Raw genomic sequence first — 20,459 nt, 5'->3', positions numbered from 1 at the left:
ACAGATTTATTTACCTGTTGAAGTCTCCCAAATAAGATCTTGTATAATTCTCCATTTGTTGTTAGGTCTTCTAATAAAGTTCTGTATTTTTCCCATTAATATCTTGTACTTTTAAAAATCTAGTTTATTCTTAGATAACTTGCAGTATTTGTTTTTATTGTAAAGTATCTTTTTTTTTTAAATTACATATTCTAATTGTTTGTTGCTTGGTGTATAGGATCACAGTTGATTTTGCTGATTGCACCCTTGTTAAATTCTTTTACTTCCAATCATATATAGATGCTCTCTCAAAATTACTATGTAGTTAATTATATCTTCTGTAAATAATAAGTTTGCTTTTTTCTTCAGTCTTTACACCTTTTTTCTTTTCTTTTTTTTAAAGATTTTATTTATTTGAGAGAGAGAGAATTAACAAAAGCATGAGCAGTGACGGGGGAGGGGCAGAGGGAGAGGGAGGGCTCCATCCCCAGGGCCCAGAGATCATCACCTGAGCTGAAGGCAGACACTTAACTGACTGAGCCACCCAGGTGCCCATACACCTTTTTTCTTGAATTACTGCAAGGTATTTTAATACGATGCTAATAAATAAAACCCCTAATAGGAATCATCCTGACTTTAGAAAGAATATTTCTTGAGTTTTTCACCATTGTTTGCCTGTACGTTTGGGTAGATAAACTTTATTTGATAACAAAACCTTTACCTGGGCAAGGATTTTTTTCTTTTCTTTTATTATTTTGTAAAGTTTTTTTTTTTTTTTATTGAATGGGTTTTGAAGTTTGTTGAATTCTTTTGGTTAATAATTATTTTATTTTTAATTTCTTAATTTGGTGAATTATATTAATATATTTTCTAATGCCCTTTTGAGTTAAACTCTGTTCAGGATATTAAAAAGTGTACGTATAATTTATTAAATATTTTTGCATCCTTTTATTTTTGCATCCTTTTAATAAGAGAATATCCTATAATTTCTTTCCTTGTGCTGTTTCATGCATCAGAATTTTGCAAGTCTTATGAAATGAGTTGAAAAGCATTCTTTATTCTAGAGCAGTTTTTTAAGATTCAGTATATATTTAGCTATCAGTTTATTTTCTCTAATGGTCATAAACTATTAGGGTTTTTAATTTACTTTTGTCAGTTTTTTGTTTCTTGGAAGTTTTCCCTTTTGTCTGTTTTTAAATTTATTTATTGATATAAATTTATTGATTGATTAATATAAAGTTGATTATTGATTCTCTACAAAGATCTGTATTAATGATCCTTTTAAAATTCAAATTAATTTTTTTTTTACTATGGATGTAATTTTTAAGCTTATGTAAATATACATTGAATGAAATTAAAGTTTGATAAGTAAATATTTGTTGAATGAAATTAACTCTTTGAGCCTGCATGGCTCAGTCCGTTAAGCGTCTGCCTTCGGCTCAGGACATGATCTCAGGGTCCTGGGATCAAATCCCAGATCGGGCTTCCTGCTCAGCAGGGAGTCTGCTTCTCCCTCTCCCTCTCCCTCTCAAATAAATAAATAAAATCTTTAAAAAGAAATTAACTCTTTGTACATGTATGTCTATATTTGGAACTTTTCATGAAAACTCAAAAGATTTCAGTCTTTCACCCTGTCTTCTGTCTTGCTTTAAGAAAAGTTAATTATTGGGGAAAATAAAAGAAAGTTAATAATTGAGAGTCCCTTTCAGTGTAAGAGTGAGGCATACATTAGATGTATATTTTTCTCTTTTCTTCCCCTACTTTTCCTCCTTCCCACACACATGGAAGAGGAGATCACCTACCTACCCACCTGCTTAATCTTTCAAAGCATAGACCAATAACATAAACATTTTAACCAGCTTTTGTAGCTTACAGAATTCTAAGATTTATATGACTCTCATTATAAACTTGCATTTCAGGTGCTTGACATGTGGTCCGATAGCTTATAAAAATCTTCGAATGTTATGATTTCATATTTACAACTAAATCTACATGTACTTTACAGAACAAATTTGTAAAAGATTTAAAAGAATAAATTATTATCCAAAAGTTACTATAATGGTATAAGTCCATATTTGTAATAAGAAAGAGGGTGGATGAATTCATCATATCTGTGTGTGTGTGTATGTACAAACACATATACACGTATTTGTCTAGGTATAGAAATAGCTATTCAAAAATATATACCAGGAGAGTGAAATTTAGAGAAAAATGCATGAACTGTATGTATTGAATTATTTTAAAAGTATTTGTTGGGGCGCCTGGGTGGCTCAGTTGGTTAAGCGACTGCCTTCGGCTCAGGTCATGATCCTGGAGTCCCGGGATCGAGTCCCGCATCGGGCTCCCTGCTCGGCAGGGAGTCTGCTTTGCCCTCCGACCCTATCCCCTCTCATGTGTTCTCTCTCATTCTCTCTCTCAAATAAATAAATAAAATCTTTAAAAAAATAAAAAGTATTTGTTACTTTTAGAAATCCTAACATATGAAACTAATGAATTTTGTATATAATTCCTCTAATTTCATCAACAAAATGACATTTTCTAATTACTAATATAAAATAGTTGACTTTAGTAGAAACAATAATACTTTTCCATTCTTTTCAAAACTTAAATGAGTATTGATGAATAGTGATGTAAAGTATTACACTCTTTACCGGAATTACAATAGACATGTTTATGTTGATGACCACTAAATGTACATATATATTTGAAAAAAAGTTTAACAACATTGGTCTTGTTGATTAGGTAAATGTTCTTAGTGTTATAGGTCAACCTGTTTGCCTTTCCATGATTTTTGAACTTTGGAATAAAGTATAGTGGTTGGTAAACTTACCATTAAGGCCTAAATAGTATATATTTTAGGCAATTATACCACATGGTCTAAGTTGCAAATACTTAACTGACATTATAGCACCCAGGCAGCCATAGACAATATGTGAATGAGCATACATGGATGTATTTTAATTAAACTTCATTTATGAAAAAAGGCGGCAGGCCAGATTTGGCACACAGGGCCTGTTTTGCCCAACTTAAATATATAAGCATTTATAGTTACTAGTGAGAATTAATGGGAAATTTTAGCATAATGCCAAACATTTTCTCATAAATATGCTGTGCTGGCCTCACCGTGTTTAGAAATTAGAGAAAATCAAGTATTGCAAAAAATTGAGCTGCATTATGCAATCTCATTATCTGTTAAAATGTATCATATACAAAGAAATAAATGTATACGTGCAATAAAGGCACTCAAATTTATACTTCATATTTCGTTTTGCCATTGTCAAAGAATGTTCATTGAAGAGTTATTTAATGTAAAAAGCCAAAAAATTCCTTTTGAAATATGTTTATTTTAATGATATAAATGATATAAATGAAACTTTGAAAGTTGTGCGCTTTCAGCTCATACACTGTTCGTATTCGTAGGGTAAATGTCTGGAATTAGTTGGTGACAAAAGATACAAAACTATGAAAAAGTGTTAAAATTATTATATGAAATTTTTTAGGATAGTCAAGGTTTAAGACCTCCTAATTTAGTTTGTTTATGATTTTGTTGAAATGTAACAGTAAAGTTTTCTACGTAGAAAAAAAGCAGCAGTGGTTTTCATGCAATTATCATTTGCCTCTTTGTAGTTTAAAGAATGCCCTTTTTTCCTCCCGCTTTATCCTTTGCCTCCTTCAGTTCTGGAAGTTGCAGTACTCAGTACAGAAGGACAGGTCCAAGACTTTAAATTTCCTCTGGGCATCAAAGGAGCAGGCAGCTCAATCCAACTCTCTGCAAATACTGTCAAACAGAACAGCAGGAATGGTAAGATGGAGCAAAGTCTTAAAAATTGACAGGTTTTTTGTTCATTTAAATCTATTAATCCTAAAATGCTGGTATTTGACTCCTAATATAACAATGCTGCTTATCATTTAAAAGCAGATTTAAAATAATGCTTTACTCTTTCCCAAGAAACTTAATCTAAATAAAGTCCATAAGGATTTTTTCCCTTTTATTCTTATTTGAATGTATCTTATTTTATTCATAAGCATATTTCCTGTAAAGGCATGTGACTGTTTTTACCTTCCTAGGGCTTGCAAAGTTGGTGTTTATCATTTACCGGAGTTTGGGACAGTTTCTTAGTACAGAAAATGCAACCATAAAACTGGGTGCTGACTTTATTGGTCGGAATAGCACCATTGCAGTGAATTCCCACGTCATTTCAGTTTCAATCAATAAAGAATCCAGCCGAGTCTACTTGACAGATCCTGTTCTTTTTACCCTGCCACACATTGATGTAAGTTATATATGCTAATGAAGTACTGGAAGGCTATAAAACCAGTGAGGAAGGAAAGCAAAACTTGACGTGCTGGGGATGGGGAGAGAGGGAATGGGGAGATGGCAGAGAGGAAAGAAAAGACCTTTCCATTTGAATTTCAAATGTTGGACTAGGTCAGAGACATAAGTTTATTTAAGTCTGTGAACATAAAATTAAATGAGCCTGGTTCAGTGATTATTAGAACTTAAGTGTATTCTTAATGAAAGCTAATTCAGTAATCAACAGGAAAATGTAAATGACTGTAATTTGTTTTAGAATGAAAATTAACTCTTACCTTAACAGCAGGATAGCCGAGTATTAACTGTTAGGACTCTGCCTTTTTGGTGTGGCACACCTTTTGTTTTTGTTTTTGTTCTTTTTTATTTTACTGATCATATGTGACACAATTGTTATCAAGCATTGGGTTTTTAAAAATCTAGACTTAAAGAGATGTGATTTCTCTGCCGTGCCTTAGAATGAAGTTGGGAGTTAAATCATTACACTGTGTTGTAAGGTTGTCTGCAGAATCTTGGCTTTCCGTTACAAGCAGAGTGAATAAGTGCCCACAGATAGCCATGTGGGTCTCCAGAATTGGCAAACAAAAATAAATTTGTGCAGTCATTCTCTTACATCTGCTGCAGTTGGTTCACTCTCTTAAGAACCTTGATGTTGCTAACATGTCAGTCACTTAGAATAAAAATGGGCCCCAAATCGATTTTAAAACACTTGGTCCTTATAGAATTTTCTCAGAACAAATTCATGGGTCTAATTTTGTCAGAAAAGAAAAAAAAATGATTCCAATGTACCATCACTATGTAAAATCATAAGACGGAAATCTAATTGTGTAAAATGGGTCTTTCGTAATTTGGAGTACACTTTAGAGTGTTTCGGACTATAAAATCCCTTTTAAGTTAGATATCTGCCTTGTATAACATAGTCTACAGTTTTGCTGATGAAAAACTTTATAGTCCGAAACATGCAAAGTTTAATCTAAATTACCTTTTACACATATTAAACAATTGCTGTTGCCATCTTAGAGTGTAAAACCCTAATTTTATCTTGTCATTTTATTTCCCAGCCTGACAATTATTTCAATGCAAACTGCTCCTTCTGGAACTACTCAGAAAGAACTATGATGGGATATTGGTCTACCCAGGGCTGCAAGCTGGTTGACACTAATAAAACTCGTACAACGTGTGCATGCAGCCACCTAACCAATTTTGCAATTCTCATGGCCCACAGGGAAATTGCAGTAAGTATTTGCACTTCTAATTAGTAACAGAGAAAAACCTCAGAGATTCAAAACAGCTTGTATAATAGTCCCTTCTTTGGGTGCTTATCGTAACTAAAAAGCAAACAAAGTAGTGTGGATTTCTAATTGTTTCTACACTGTCCATATATCTTAGGAAGTCTTGGCACTGTATTTATTGTTACTTCTCAAAATCATGTGTTTCACAGACTCGTTCTAAGTTTTTCTCCTTTGGGCAGGTGTTTGGCAGAGGCAGTCGGGGATTTAAAAAATGAACAGCAGTAGGTCCTACAAAAGACTGAGGGCTCTAAAGTTTAACACACCCTCTTGAATGTTTGAATCTTGTTTTACAGCTTTTGTTTTAAGTTTTCCTCACAACTTTGCACACTGTGCAAAACTGCAGATTTTGAAAGGTCAGGATAGCTCTGGAATGTTTCTTCATATTCCTTTCTGTGATTAAGGGAATGATAGCCAGAAGGTAAAAATATTTTAAGAAATAGAGCATGAAGGGCGCCTGGGTGGCTTAGTCGTTAAACGTCTGCTTTCGGCTCAGCTCATGATCCCAAGGTCCTGGGATCAAGCCCCGCATCGGGCTCCCTGCTCGGCAGGAGGCCTGCTTCTTCCTCTCCACTTCTCTTACTTGTGTTCCTGCTCTCACTGTCTCTGTCTCTGTCAAATAAATAAATAAAATCTTAAAAAAAAAAAAGAAATAGAGCATGAAAACTCGCAGATCTATTGTGTATTTGACGCTTAGTATTTAAATAAATATCAAAACTCAAGGGGAAAATGAAAACTTAAAATTTTTTTGTTAGCCAGGAGTCATTAAGATATCAATTATTTTTAATCATAACTGAGTATCCTTTAGTCTATTATATAAATATTTGCTTATGTAGGTAATTATTTCAGCCGTTATTTTGAAATAATTGGATTCTTGCATTATTTTCTAGATAAAATCTTCCACTTTCTTAGGTCATTCTTTGGATAGAAGATAAGATTGAACTCTGTTACATAGATCAAGTTTTTTTTTTTTTTTTTTAGTTTTGAGCCCTGTTTGAACACTTAAGAATATTCATAGAGTTTGGTATTAAAAGATGAGCTACCACATGTGAAAGCTATCTTACCTTTAGTTGATGCAATGCAAGAATACTAATGTTCCTCATACTATTTTTATTTTCAGTACAAAGATGGAGTTCACGAATTACTCCTTACAGTCATCACCTGGGTGGGAATTGTCATTTCCCTTGTTTGCCTGGCTATATGCATCTTCACCTTCTGCTTTTTCCGTGGTCTGCAAAGTGATCGCAATACTATTCACAAGAACCTTTGTATCAACCTTTTCATTGCGGAATTTATTTTCCTAATAGGCATTGACAAGACGAAATACATGGTAAGCACCCCTTCAGCTTATTGTCCTTGGATCTCTGAAAATTATTATAACAGGTGTGACTCCACACATGATGCCCATATTGATATTTGACCTTATAACTTAATAAAGTTGACAATGGCGATATTGGAGGATAATTTGTAATAAATTAAAAGACAGCACAATCGTTAGGTATTATTATTATTATGAGTTAACTCATTTCTTGTACAAAGGTGCATTTGCATTTTTCTGGATTGTTATTAAGACATGTAATTTGAATAGAAGAGTGCCAGAGACACTGAAAAAATCCTATTTTTACAGTTTTCATTTTGCTTACATAGTCAATCTGACCAGTGATCATTTCTTCATCTTCTGAGCAATTTTTTCATCATCATGAGGTCTCAGTATCAGAAATAGTACTTAATAAGTAGTTAGTGCTTTACCCTGTGTTCATCTGCACTGGGATGAATTTAAGAATGCTCTGCATATGACAGGAAAAGAATGCTAGGAATTAGACCCAGGGTATTTGTCATTAAAGTGAATTTTTAAATTCTGTTACTGAAAAAATAAAAATAATATATTTGGAAACAGTTGTTCTAACAGTTGCTCTATGGAGCAAATAATGTGTAAGTAGAGTGTTCAGATTTAATAGTGGATAATTCTAGATGAGAAATTAATATATGTTTTTTTATTTACACTTAATTTCACTAAAAGTAGTGTCTTACGGTGAAGAAATTTCTAGCACACCTGCCATTATACTCTATAAGCATTAAACTCTTCAAATTTGTCAAGGTTTAGAACTCATTTCCATTTGTTAAAATTTTTTTTTTTAAGAAACAGTTTAAATAATGTATTTTAAAGACAATCATGAGCACTGTCAGTGAATACTGTCTCATTTTGGGGTGGTCTGCTTGTATTCATGTGTTCTCTTTTGTGCTTCTTGTTCTTTTCCTTTCTAGATTGCTTGTCCAATATTTGCAGGACTTTTACACTTTTTCTTTTTGGCCGCTTTTGCTTGGATGTGCCTAGAAGGCGTACAGCTCTACCTGATGTTGGTTGAAGTGTTTGAAAGTGAATATTCAAGGAAGAAATATTATTATGTTGCTGGTTACTTGTTTCCTGCCACCGTGGTTGGAGTTTCAGCTGCTGTTGACTATAAGAGCTATGGAACAGAAAAAGCGTAAGTAATTGCAAGCGACCTGAGTGTTTTTCAAGTGAATAATTTTTTAAAGCCTGTTAGCTGTCAGTGAGGGTCCCTGACAGACTAAAATAGCATCTGAAAGCTTTATTGGTAAGAGAATGGGCATGCCGTGCACAAATTACAATCAAGTCTTTTGTAATTTTCTAGGTTCAGGGGATTTGTACTCTGGCGAGGCAGACTCTAAATTATGGACTTTCTTTTTAACACAAAAGATTGACCTGAAACAAATTGAAAAAGTAAATAACTTTTTGGCCTTAGAAAGATATTAAGTAAAAATTCTTCTGAACGTAAAGCATCTGACAGGTTTAACCACTCAGTTTTAACCTGATGCTTCATTAGCTCTCTTTGTGCATCCGACCCTCTAGCTAACTCTCATTCTAAATTGTGATAGTAGCACATTCCATCCCATATGTTCTACTTTGATAATATTTTATCAGGCAGTTTGAAAGGATTAAAATAAGGCACTGTCTTTCATTTATAAAAAATACAGATATTTATGGAAAATGACAAAAGGTAGACATAGCCATATTTCTGAGGATTTTATTTGCTAGGAGCATGAATTTGCCTACAAATTCTGTTATATTTGCCTTTGATAAAATTAGTTATATAAAGATTCCTTGGACTAAAGAAAGCTTTTTGACTAAACAGATGATGAAAGACAAATAAAAGAAATTCAGTGGGGAGTCAGTGTTATATGAAAAATGAACCACTAAGTAAAATCTGTCTTAATAAGTTTATGCATCATTTACTCTAATACTATGAGTGCAATGCTTTGATTTTTTTTTTATCTCGTATTCATCCATTCCCAGTTGAGGTATTGTATTTATGCTGTACTGTTTTGAAGCAAGCATAACAGCTGAACATTTTGTTTGTCTGTTATGTTCCATAGGGTTAAACACTGTAGCTCAGATACAGATCTGAAAGGCAAATTTTGAAGATAAGAACTTTAAAATGATGAGACAATTTGGAATATTGAGTTTCAGGTTTTTCTTAGTAAAATCAGAGGTCTTAAGATTTAGGGGTTGGGTGTGATGGGGTTGTTTATCCCATACGAGCATAATAATGTATGCCTTTACCAAATTTAAAACCTGTAATGAAAAACAGTAGGCGGAAGTAAAGAAATTACTACTCTTTACGTCACAGCCCACTCAGATCATTAAAATTGTTCTTACCCCTGGTAAATGGAATTTCAAAGGCAAATGTAAAGATAGTTTTGTTAGATTTTTAAAATTCTATATTTTTTGTAATGTTGAGGATCCACTGAAACTTTAATGCATGCTCTTCTTTTCGTCATAGTTGCTGGCTGCATGTTGATAACTATTTTATATGGAGTTTCATTGGACCAGTTACCTTCATTATTCTGGTAAGCAGGTGCTGCTTTCCCTTCGTTTTTAGCTTGCTGCTTCTGCGGTGCGACTGAAACAAAGATAATTGGTTTTATTTTTAATTCACGCATCCAAGGATTTATAAATGTGTCTAGCCTACAGGATAAAACTACGTAGTATACCTTAAATGTTATACCATTATTGAGAGTTTATGTACTTGCTAATTAGTACTATTTTGAAAATCCTCTTTCCTCTAAAAGGTACTTTTTCTTATCTAATTTACTTTGCTACAATGTCATGTCATAATCTAAAAAAATACATTGCATGATTTGGGCTTAGTTTAATAATTAGGAATAACTGAAATGTATAGTGTATTTTGTGTTTGGGTAGTGGAGTTTTTTGCCAAGAGTTGTAGTTCAGGAAGTATGTCTTCAAAATCTGTACTATTAGCCCTGTACCAAGCTATGTGGCATTTGTAAATTAAATGACTGTTTTGTGGAATTGAAATAACATTAGCTTAATATTTATAATATTAATTTCCACGTAGTAATTTAATACTTTTAAATAAATGCCCACACCCTAAATTCTTTTTAGGGGAAAAAAAATTTTTAAGCTTAGATTAATAAGCATTAAATCAATTTTAAACCCATTAGAAATAAAATTACTTTTCTAAGACTTTAAAATGCCAAGTAAAAATACTGGTCTTCAAGAAATTTTTTTTAAATAAATTTGATGCAAGTTAAATATAGTGACATAAGTTGTTTTTTTTTTTAACTGCTTACATTACCATTAGTCAAATATTTGAAATATAGTTGAAATGGATGTAGCTAAAATATTTGGATTTCGGGATTTAAAATTTTCACTGAGTTTTAGCATTCTGTTGTTAACAGATAGATGCTATCGACCATTATAAGATTGAAAAGGAAACATAAGCAAGTTTAAATATTGCATATATCTTTTAAATACCTATTTTAAGGATTTTTTTTCTTTAAAAGAAGTGATACACATGAGCGTATTAGGATATTTCTATAGTTAACTAGTGTTTCATAAAATTGAGGAAAATATGTTAGTAGTTCAAGGAAATTTAAAACCATTTCAAATGCATGTACTTTTGTCCTTAAAATGAATTATACACTTACACAAAGCAAAATGAAAATTTGAGGTGAATGCTTGTATGAATCAAGCCAGTAAAACATTCTCAAGTGTTCCTAGAAAAGCTAATTTCTCATCAGAATTACTCAATCCAAATGGTTGCGCTAGTTTTTGTTCTTGGTTTATTTAATTTAACATAGCCTAAGCCATTCTCAAATTAAATGGTAAGCAGCTGATTTGAAGTGGCATGATCCTTAAAGACACAGGCTTCTCTTTTTTTCCCCGAGCCCTTGACTAAACGTATTGGTAACTTTGAAAATTGTAAAGACCATTTTAGAGATACCTAGTCTATAGAAGTATCATGTTAACTTCTTTTGTACTAGTTTTATTTCCATCTAAAAATAAATACTGACTTTAGAGTATTAAAATTTTTTTCACTTGGCCGAAAGACTTTAATGTTCACATACATTCAGCTTCTAGTAAGAAAAGAGGTGAAGGACATTTTATTATATTGCCCATTTACAGTGTGGGCCTACCATTATTTATTAGTCTTGTCATCATTGCTATCCTGTACCAAATCATTTAGGTTGAAATGTGAAGGGCTTTGGGGAATAGTGTTCCCAACTTAAAAAACAACAAAGAAACCCAGCAGGTTGGGGCGCCTGGGTGGCTCAGTCTTTAAGCGTCTGCCTTCGACTCAGGTCATGGTCCCAGGGTCCTGGGATCAAGCCCCCATCAGGCTCCCTGCTCAGCGGGAAGCCTGCTTCTCCCTCTCCCACGCCCCCTGCTTGTGTTCCTTCTCTCGCTGTGTCTCTCTCTGTCAAATAAATAAATAATATCTTAAAAAAAAAAAAAAAACACAAAAAAAACAGCCAGTAGCTGTTTTGACAGTACAGATCCTAGGAGTAATTCTTCTGCAACTGCTTTGCCCTCTAATTCTCCCAACACAGAGAGTCAGAGAGTGGTATAGAGGTGTAAAACATTGTGCATAACCTACATTGAGATCTAATATGATTGTTCAGCATATTTGTTGAATGTTAATATATTTATACCACATACATCCTTCCGATGAGAAAGGATATCTAAAAGTCAATTCAAACACAAATCTTAGTAATATAAGTTATATTTATATATTATTTGTTTATATAAATATTTTATTTATTCTTATTTTAAAAATATATTAATATATAACAATATAATTAGTTTATAAATATATTTGTATTTATTTATATGAAAGTTATTTTTGTGTATATATATTATATATATTATATAATATAGTACTCCCTTTTAAGGAGTACTCTTACAACAAAAAGTACTCATTACCGTTCCTGGAAAGTGTAGTTTTGCATTTCCAACTTTTCTGAATGGAAGCCGTTTAACTTAATAGTATTAAGTAAGTGTACGTTTTTAATAATGTTCTATGAAGAAAAATAACATGCTATGGAAGATAAAACTTCCTGCTTCGGTATTTTTATAGACTGTCTTGCCTACAGGCACTAGAGTTATTATATCTATGAGAAAAGTGCTTGTAAGTAATGAGCAGTGGGAAACCATTAGTATGCCTGAAATGGTTTAATGAAAGCTTGGATCATGACACGTCAGGAGCTGTTCTTATCATTTGGACAGCTCCATCTGCATCGTTAATAATTAATTCAGTTCAGTAAGAGTTCAGCTCACACACTCATTTGGAAGTCTTCTTCAGAGAACACCTCTCTGGCTGCTAGTCCCAGGGAGAAATCGGCTTCTGCTCGGCTAACAGCAAAGATCTGGAGATACAAGTGCAGTTTTAGAGTTGCATTTGTCAGGTAGCAAAAGCTCCAGGGAGGACAAAAAGGGTCAGAACATGTGCAGTTCAGTTAGGTTACTTCAGAGTGGTGTTTCTGTTCTTCTGTCTTACCATATCCATGTCAGCACTGCAAGCTGTGGAGTGAATTTTAAGCTGCTAAGCTCAGACGGATGTGATTCAATTGAGCAGGTTGATGACTCTAAAGCAAACTGTGTGCTCCTGTAATAGCTGGTACCCTCTGCTTTGTTGTAACTTCTTTGTATTTTCGTGTCACCAGTGTGGGTGACAGTTAGCTCTGCCATATCATCAAGTACCAAATTCTATCAGCAAATTATACTGGCAGATTATTTATACAAGGACTCATGAAATTATTATTTTGAGATAGGTATAAAAGAGTATTATTTGTCCTTAGAAGAGAAGGAATGCCCCATTTGGCAATTAACTCTATATAGCTGAATAGGAAAATCTGTTTCTTCTGAATTTGCTGTCTTTCACATAGAATTCTATTAAGAGATGCCCGTCGGGTGCCTGGGTGGCTCAGTTGGTTAAGCAACTGCCTTCGGCTCAGGTCATGATCCTGGAGTCCCGGGATCGAGTCCCGCATCGGGCTCCCTGCTCAGCGGGGAGTCCGCTTCTCCCTCTGATCCTCTTCCCTCTTACGCTCTCTGCCTCTCATTCTTTCTCTCTCAAATAAATAAATAAAATCTTAAAAAAAAAAAAAGAGATGCCCATCTACCTATTTACCTATGTATACACACACACACACACACAGAGCAGAGATAAAATCTGATTAATCCCCGGATGAGTTGCCTCATCTCTAAAATTAATCATCAGTGTGGGCATTTAGGCTGGTGGGTTGGCATTCAATATTTAGCACAGTCCTAAGACTAGTGACTTCTCTGTGAATGACTGAGTAATGACATGCACTTTCCAGCTTTAGATAAGTCTTTGGATACACAGTTGTAACTCCGTCTTTTTTCTTTCTCACTGATGCATAGCACCTTTCAACCTATCTCAAAATATGTACTATGTTTAAGCTTAGTAGTATTTATGTTGGGAAGAAAAAAAAAAAAAAACAAGTGGACAAAAAATGGCTGCATTGGAATTTGAGGGGAGAAAAGCAGCACTTGAACGGTAGAAACATTCTTCTCTCCCTGGCTTTTTGCCTGCTTTCCTGGAAGAAATAGGAGAAATTTCTTTGACGGTTGGGATTTCTTTTATTTTTAAAATGCATACCAAAGGCAGGAAAATAAATTGGGAAGAAGTAAAAGGGAGGAGAAAGAAATCACTTCCTGTGGTTAGAAAGGGAAAAAAAAAAGAAGCCCAAAGTTTATGGCTGGAAAGAGCCATTTATGTCATGGGGAAAATGCGAAGAAGGGAGAACTCAGAATTGCAGTCAGTACTTCATTTGAAACTAACTTTTTTTTTGCCTGTAAGTAACTATTTTGGATAATAGATTTAATCAGAGATATTTCTACTTGCCCTTCAGTTTCTTGTTCTGATTCCCTTAGTTACATTTTAAGAGAACAACAAAGGAGAAGAGAGGGAAAAAATATTTTACTCTACAAAATCATGACTCTTTTATGAAGAGTGTATCACTTCCTGAAAAAGATCACAACCATTACAATATTTTTTCTATGAAAATAAATATATTTTTTTAGCAGTGGAGAGAAAGAAAGAACTCTAAAACTTCATATTAAAAATTTTTTTACACTTCAGGATTTGTTCTGTTTAATTCCGGAAAGCATTTCACTGTCATACATATTGGTGATAATATATAAAAATGTTTAATACCTAAGTGATATAAGTATCTTTTTCACTTCTTTAATAAGACTAATAAACACCTTATCAGTGAAATTTTTAATGTGGATTTGGGGAAAAGAAAAGTACCTTATGTTTAGCTTCTTTTTTTTGCCATTTTATATTATCGTTCACAGTATGTCTTGTGTGCCTTTTTTCATAACAACTTTGTCTTGAGATGATGGTATTTTGTCCTGTTGAAGATACCATTGCTTCATTATTTGTATATTTTCAAGTCATATTTCAAAGTCTAAATTAGTGTTGGATTTAACTATAAATTTCTTGGCAACGTAAGTATTAGTGCACTGGTTATAATTCTTCCATTTAGTTTTTTGAAATTGGAGAAATCACAGACATTTGTGAAACAATCTGAGTGCAAGAATCTTTCTGTGGTTTTATGATTATTTTTCTAGTAGTTTTAATTATTTTTAAAGAGATTCACTTTTAAAACATCTTTTTGAAACATTCAATTCTACGTATGTTAGAAATGACAGCCCTTTTCTGGACTCAATTTGAGTTTGTGTGATGTTTAGTTATATGAGTGGAACACACACAGGTTTGAGAAAAGAGAACTAACTGTTAAACATACTGTTTGTCTAGTGGGAGTAGGAGTGTGTGGACATTTTAGCCATTTGCTGATTATGGGATAGTAGTGTTTTCCAAAGAAATAGAGAATTAGTTATTCTAGCAAGTCGATCAGGTAGAAGTCATTTGAAGAGCACATCTCTTATGTTCAGGATTTCCTTGAGGCTGTATTTTATATATTAATTAATTTATTATTTATCTTCAACTCATTTATCATCTCTGAGTGATTTCTAAAATGGATTACTCTTTATAGAAGTAGAATCTTTTTTTTTTTTTAAATAAAAAACTAGTATGTCTCTGCTTTGCTAGAGACTCTTAATTTTCTTGCCCAGAATAAACTGGTTAATTTTATTTGTGAAGATGCTGGGCTATGGACCCAGCACACAGTATATTGACTCCCAGCACTGACATTATAGTAGCTAAGTAATCTTTGGCAAGGTACTTAACATCTTAGAATGTAAACTGACTCCCCAAGTGCTCCCTGTTACCTCTGGACATAGGATTATAGGTTGTTGCTGTTTTTCTCATAATTTTCTGAACTTGTTTGTATTGTGAATATACTATATTTGTAACTAGAAAGAAGCACTAGATGCATTTATAATGTTAAAAAAAACCTCAGTAGAGTGAGGAGAGAGGAAGGGGAGATGTATCTACCAGTCTGTTTTTTAAGGATTAAATAAGGTAAGTTTTCTGTGTCACATTCAACGTGGTTAATCCTCAGACTAAAAAAAAAAGAAATGGCTTTGTATCATATTTAAGATGTAATTCTATTCTTCAATGGGTAGATTTCATTTTCATTTCAGTTTTATTAGAAAATGTGTTAGTTCTGAAATAACAGATTTTAACCTGGTCCTCTTCATTGAAAAAGTATGTTGGTATGTGTTCATCCTTTCTGCTCATTTTCTTTTCATAATATGATACTTTATACATCCACATTTTTTCACATTCACATTCTTTATTTTCTTGTAATTTATACATTATAGTGGTTAACTTTTTTCCTTCCTGGAGTGTACTACTACTACTATTATTTTATTTCTGAAGGGATAATTAATATGCTTAGAAAGTGATGAACACCAAATTGTGGCCACCCTATATGCTTTAGGAAATATTGTAAGTAAAGGAAGGGGGAGGAAACAACCCTAGGTCCAGAATTATGGAATGAAAGAAATAAATGGTTATGTTAGGACATTCAAAAAGAAGGGTCTAGAGATTTAAAGGATTTTAACTCTGAATCTACAAAGCAGCTTTTCTTTCCTAAGAGTTGTATCAGTTTGTGTGTTTATTTGGGTTTTGTTTTGTTTGTTTTTAGGATATTTGGAGTTCTTATTTGTAACCATTCTCTAATTTTACTAGTTAAGACCTACTGTTGCATAAAATAAAAAGTAAAAACATATTGATTTTGCCTTTAAAAAAATTAGAGATATACTGTACCATCATTCTGTAGAAACTAAATCAGATATTTACTGTACTATCAGAAGGATCTCCCTAACTTCTCAAAGGTAGAAATTGTATCTTACTCGCAATACAATAGGCACATTCTTGTGTGGAGCAGTAGGTCAATAAGTATTTGTTGAATAAATGGCATTATACTGTAATGTCTCTGAAAATGTAAACATTTATTTATATCGTGACCAACTGGAATAATCATTAGAATATAACACTAGAAAATCTATTTGCATTTTCTCTAGACAAGTATTTTAATAAGTTAATTTTTAAGTTGGTTTTTTAAACAGAGAGCTTCTTTTGTCCTTCTTTTGTTAATGTTAAGTAATTAACATGAAACGATAGAATGCTATCTGCCAACATTTGCAAATTATACCCATTAACCTCATTTTATCCCTTAAGAGGAAAGTCTACATCTAAGAGAAATAATAAGGCACAGTAGACAAAATGAGTGATAAACAGCTTAGATTAAAGCCTTCACTCTGTTCCTAAACTCATCATTAGGAAGGACTTGGAAATTTTATTTATTGCCCTATATAATTTTTCCTAATTATAAAATCAGAAGTAGTGATGAATGAGTAAAATAGCATTATCATTTTATCAGATGGTATTGTGACTCAGTAAAAATGATCATCTTATTATGACAAAATTATGCTGAGTGCTTACCATCAAGGAATTGCTTTTATCCCTATTTGCCCTTTTCTGAATACAGCATTTGGGCTTGCACTCTCTAAGCCAAGTAAAGCTCACAAAATATAACTTTGTTTTGTCTTTTTAAAAGTAATAATCTGAAGTAAATAAAATGTCAAAGAAATCCAGGAGTGATCAAGCTTAGTTCTGTTTTTAGAGCATAAAAATGGAACTGCCTATCCTCTGTCCAGCATTCTGCCAGGTTTCTGTAGAAGCAGGCAAAATTGCAAACATTATCTCTCTTCAGTCAAAACATGTCTTTTCTTCTGAGTTCACTCATGTTGGCCTCCCAAGCCTGCCCTCCATGTCAAGTTCCATCTTCCCTTTTTTTTCTTTTGTTTGCACCTCGATTCTTTGCACAGCTCAGTGTTTAGAGGGACTCAGAGCAACCTTTCTTCAGAATTTACCCACACCCATACAATAGAGAGGACAAAAGGACTGATGATGGCTTTTATTTTTTTTTAAAGATTTTATTTATTTATTTGACACAGAGAGAGAGAGCACAAGCAGGGGGAGCGGCAGGCAGGCAGAGGGAGAGGGAGAGGGAGAGGGAGAGGGAGAAGCAGGCTCTCCACTGAGCAAGGAGCCTGATGCGGGGCTCTATCCCAGGACCCTGGGATCATGACCTGAGCCGAAGGCAGCCGCTTAGCCGACTGAGCCACCCAGGCGCCCCTGATGATGGCTTTTAACCATTTAACAAATGGTATATAACAAATATATACATATTTTAAAAGTTTGTCTTTCTAGAACTAATAAATATTTTTCATATATTTTTTCATTATTTTTCATTTATTTTATTTCATTTGATCCTCACAATTACCTTACAAATAGATCGTGCAAATGTTATTATCCTCTTCTAATCAGTCAAAATCAAAAGCTAGACTCTCAGCTAAATCTTAGGGTCCCAAATCCCGCAATTCTTGTAAGCTACGTGATGTAAATGCCCCTTCTAAAGATTTCACTTTAGTGTTTCCATTAGATGGCTTTTAGGCCCTGGAGTACCTCTAGCTAAAGAAACTAATTTAGGTTTTCTAATTTATTTAATCATCACCACATGATGCTGATTTAATGAGGTTGCAATTTCATGTCAAATGATCTATTTAAAAAATCGATCATACATAGCTGGAGTATTTTTATTTAGACTCAACTTGATCATTGCCTATGTAAAATTCAGTCAGTGAGTGTCTACTATATACTCATGTCATTGGTATTTAGCTGCATTAACTTGTTAAGTATATTTGCAAAACATTCATTTTTTACTCTGTGGTTATAGTGGTCTAATTCTTTATTTGTTATAACAGCTCAATATTATCTTCCTGGTGATCACCTTATGCAAAATGGTGAAGCACTCAAACACTTTGAAACCAGATTCTAGCAGGTTGGAAAACATTAAGTAAGTATTTAGTATTTTAATTTTAGTGCTTGACAAACTAAGATACTCTCCACAGAGAATACATGAATGCCTTCTATCAACTGTAGAAATTATTCAGAATGAAGTTTTACTGATCAAGGTTGAGTTTCAATGTTAATCATGTCACAGACATTGGTCAAAAATCAGATAATAGTTTCTGTCTTGATCTAGAGCCAAGAAATTGTTTTAGTGGCTTTGTGGAAATTCCGTATCACTGTAACAATTTCATTTGAGTTTAAAATGTGGTTCAAAATGATGCTGCTGTTTGCATGGCTGATATGATTATATTAAGTCTGTTTTGTTAAATGACTTTTTCGATTTAAGGATCCTGAGCAGTTTTCTATTTCTAATCCTGTTTTCCTAAGATAATTTGCTCTATTACTATTGTAAACTTGGAGATTGTTGTTTTCATGATAATTAAAGAAATGTTTATTTCAATATTGAATAAAAACTACAATATCCTATCAATGGAAAATGCTATCTAATTAAAAAATTTATAGTTGTTGATTCATTAAGGCATTCATGGAAGCATTTTCAGAGTTATCTTTTAGAAATGAGTTAATTTAAAATTTGAGGAGGTATTATTCAAGTTGGTTATAATGGGATTGTGAAGAATATTTTTAATGTAAAAAATGGCAGATCTATAATAAGGGTAATTTTTTTTTTTAAACTTAGCTGTTTTAGATAGGTTAGTGCCAGCTTCATCGCATGTTGCATGGTAAGAGAGAGAGCTAATCTTTAGCATCTCTCTCTTTTCTTCCTTTTCCTCTTTCTGTCTTCTCATCTACACCAGTAATTACCGTGTTTGTGATGGCTACTATAATACGGACTTACCTGGGTAAGGTAGAACCCTACATTAACAAATTTATGGCATGATTTATATTTTTTACAAATCCGTCAATATCATGAATTGCCCTTAATTTTTATAATTATTTTGGAATATCTAAGTTGCTATAGTATTTTTAAACTGTAATATGCCTTTATTTTTTAATTGCTTGCCTCTGCATTTTGACTTCCTTAATTTTGACTAATTTATAAAATATATAAATGCTTTCTTACTACTTTCTATTTTAATTCTGTCTAATAATTTTGTTTCTCTTTTCTGCTTATAATGCTTTCTAGCTATGAAGATAATAAGCCATTTATCAAGTAAGATCATTAGTTAGACATGGAATGCACTGACTTTAAATCCTTTCCATTCCGTCCTATTTTCTACAGTTCTTTTCTCCTTAAGCTATTCATGATGAAATCTCTCCAAAATTATTTTATTTTGAAGTTCTCATTTTTGTCCCATTTCAGCGAGGCTTCTTCATGCTTTAGTTAAAATACCTTAGGTTCACCTAAGATTAGTTTATTAGAATCTGCAGTTTAGGTGTTAAGCGATTATCTGCCATTTAACCTTTCTGTATGTGTCGCATTATTCAGTGTCATGAGTACACCACAGGAATAAAAAGATAGGAGTAAACTAATTAAGGACTCCTTAATTTCTTATACTAAAATGCACATAAAAGACAATAAAGTCATGGGGGATGCTTTACACCTTGTATTTTAATATAGTTTTGATACCTTGTTAATGCTGGAGTAAGAAAAGGTCATACCTGCTGTTGCTGTTTTCACTGGAGGCTGCAGTACTAAATGCTGTTGTTCTTTCTTTAATCAGTGAAAGGTTAAAGCCAAAATGCTGGTTGAATTTGAATGTGAACATAGAGAAAGTCAACTGCTACTACTGATAATGTTAATATTTAAGTGTGAGATATATTGTTCTCTCATTGAACTTGTTAATAAAATTCACTTTATTTTTTCAGGTCTTGGGTGCTTGGCGCTTTTGCTCTTCTATGTCTTCTTGGCCTAACCTGGTCATTTGGGTTGCTTTTTATAAATGAGGAGACTATTGTGATGGCATATCTCTTCACCATCTTTAATGCTTTCCAGGGAGTGTTCATTTTCATCTTTCACTGTGCTCTCCAAAAGAAAGTAAGTGAAGACACCTAGAGGCTCTAGTTCCTTGTTCCTTGGTTTGAAAATCAGAGATGAAATAGAGAAGATTTTACAGTTTTACAGCTGACATAGTACTAAATAGAATCGTTTTTAATCATACATTAACTGTAATAATGCATGTCTGGAAATTCGGGCTTCACATATAAAATAACTCAGTACCAGTCATCTTTTTGGATCTCACTTTGGGAATATTAGAAACTAGACACTCACGTTAAGATTTCTTTTTTGCTAGTAGGGTCTAC

At 33.1% G+C, this 20,459-nt stretch overlaps 1 protein-coding gene across 12 annotated transcripts in view; it reads left to right on the top strand.

Moving 5' to 3' along the window:
- The window catches only part of ADGRL2 (adhesion G protein-coupled receptor L2), a 192,125-nt gene that overhangs the window by 161,170 nt on the left and 10,496 nt on the right, over positions 1-20,459 (top strand). For all 12 annotated transcript variants that reach the window (XM_045897319.3, XM_045897320.3, XM_045897321.3 and 9 more), the window contains 8 exons: positions 3,656-3,781; positions 4,048-4,253; positions 5,353-5,526; positions 6,701-6,910; positions 7,846-8,066; positions 9,384-9,450; positions 18,110-18,201; positions 20,025-20,193. In XM_045897319.3, coding sequence (XP_045753275.1) covers positions 3,656-3,781; positions 4,048-4,253; positions 5,353-5,526; positions 6,701-6,910; positions 7,846-8,066; positions 9,384-9,450; positions 18,110-18,201; positions 20,025-20,193 — 1,265 coding nt within the window. The remainder of the gene's footprint in view (positions 1-3,655; positions 3,782-4,047; positions 4,254-5,352; positions 5,527-6,700; positions 6,911-7,845; positions 8,067-9,383; positions 9,451-18,109; positions 18,202-20,024; positions 20,194-20,459) is intronic.

This window comes from Mirounga angustirostris, unplaced genomic scaffold (assembly GCF_029215605.1).
Source record: "Mirounga angustirostris isolate CCGP_5_RB_7025 unplaced genomic scaffold, mMirAng1.0.hap1 SCAF_4, whole genome shotgun sequence".
In the NCBI taxonomy this organism is placed as follows: Eukaryota; Metazoa; Chordata; class Mammalia; order Carnivora; family Phocidae; genus Mirounga; species Mirounga angustirostris.
Note: the sequence above shows the minus strand (reverse complement) of the source record. Positions and strands in the feature narration are given on the sequence as shown.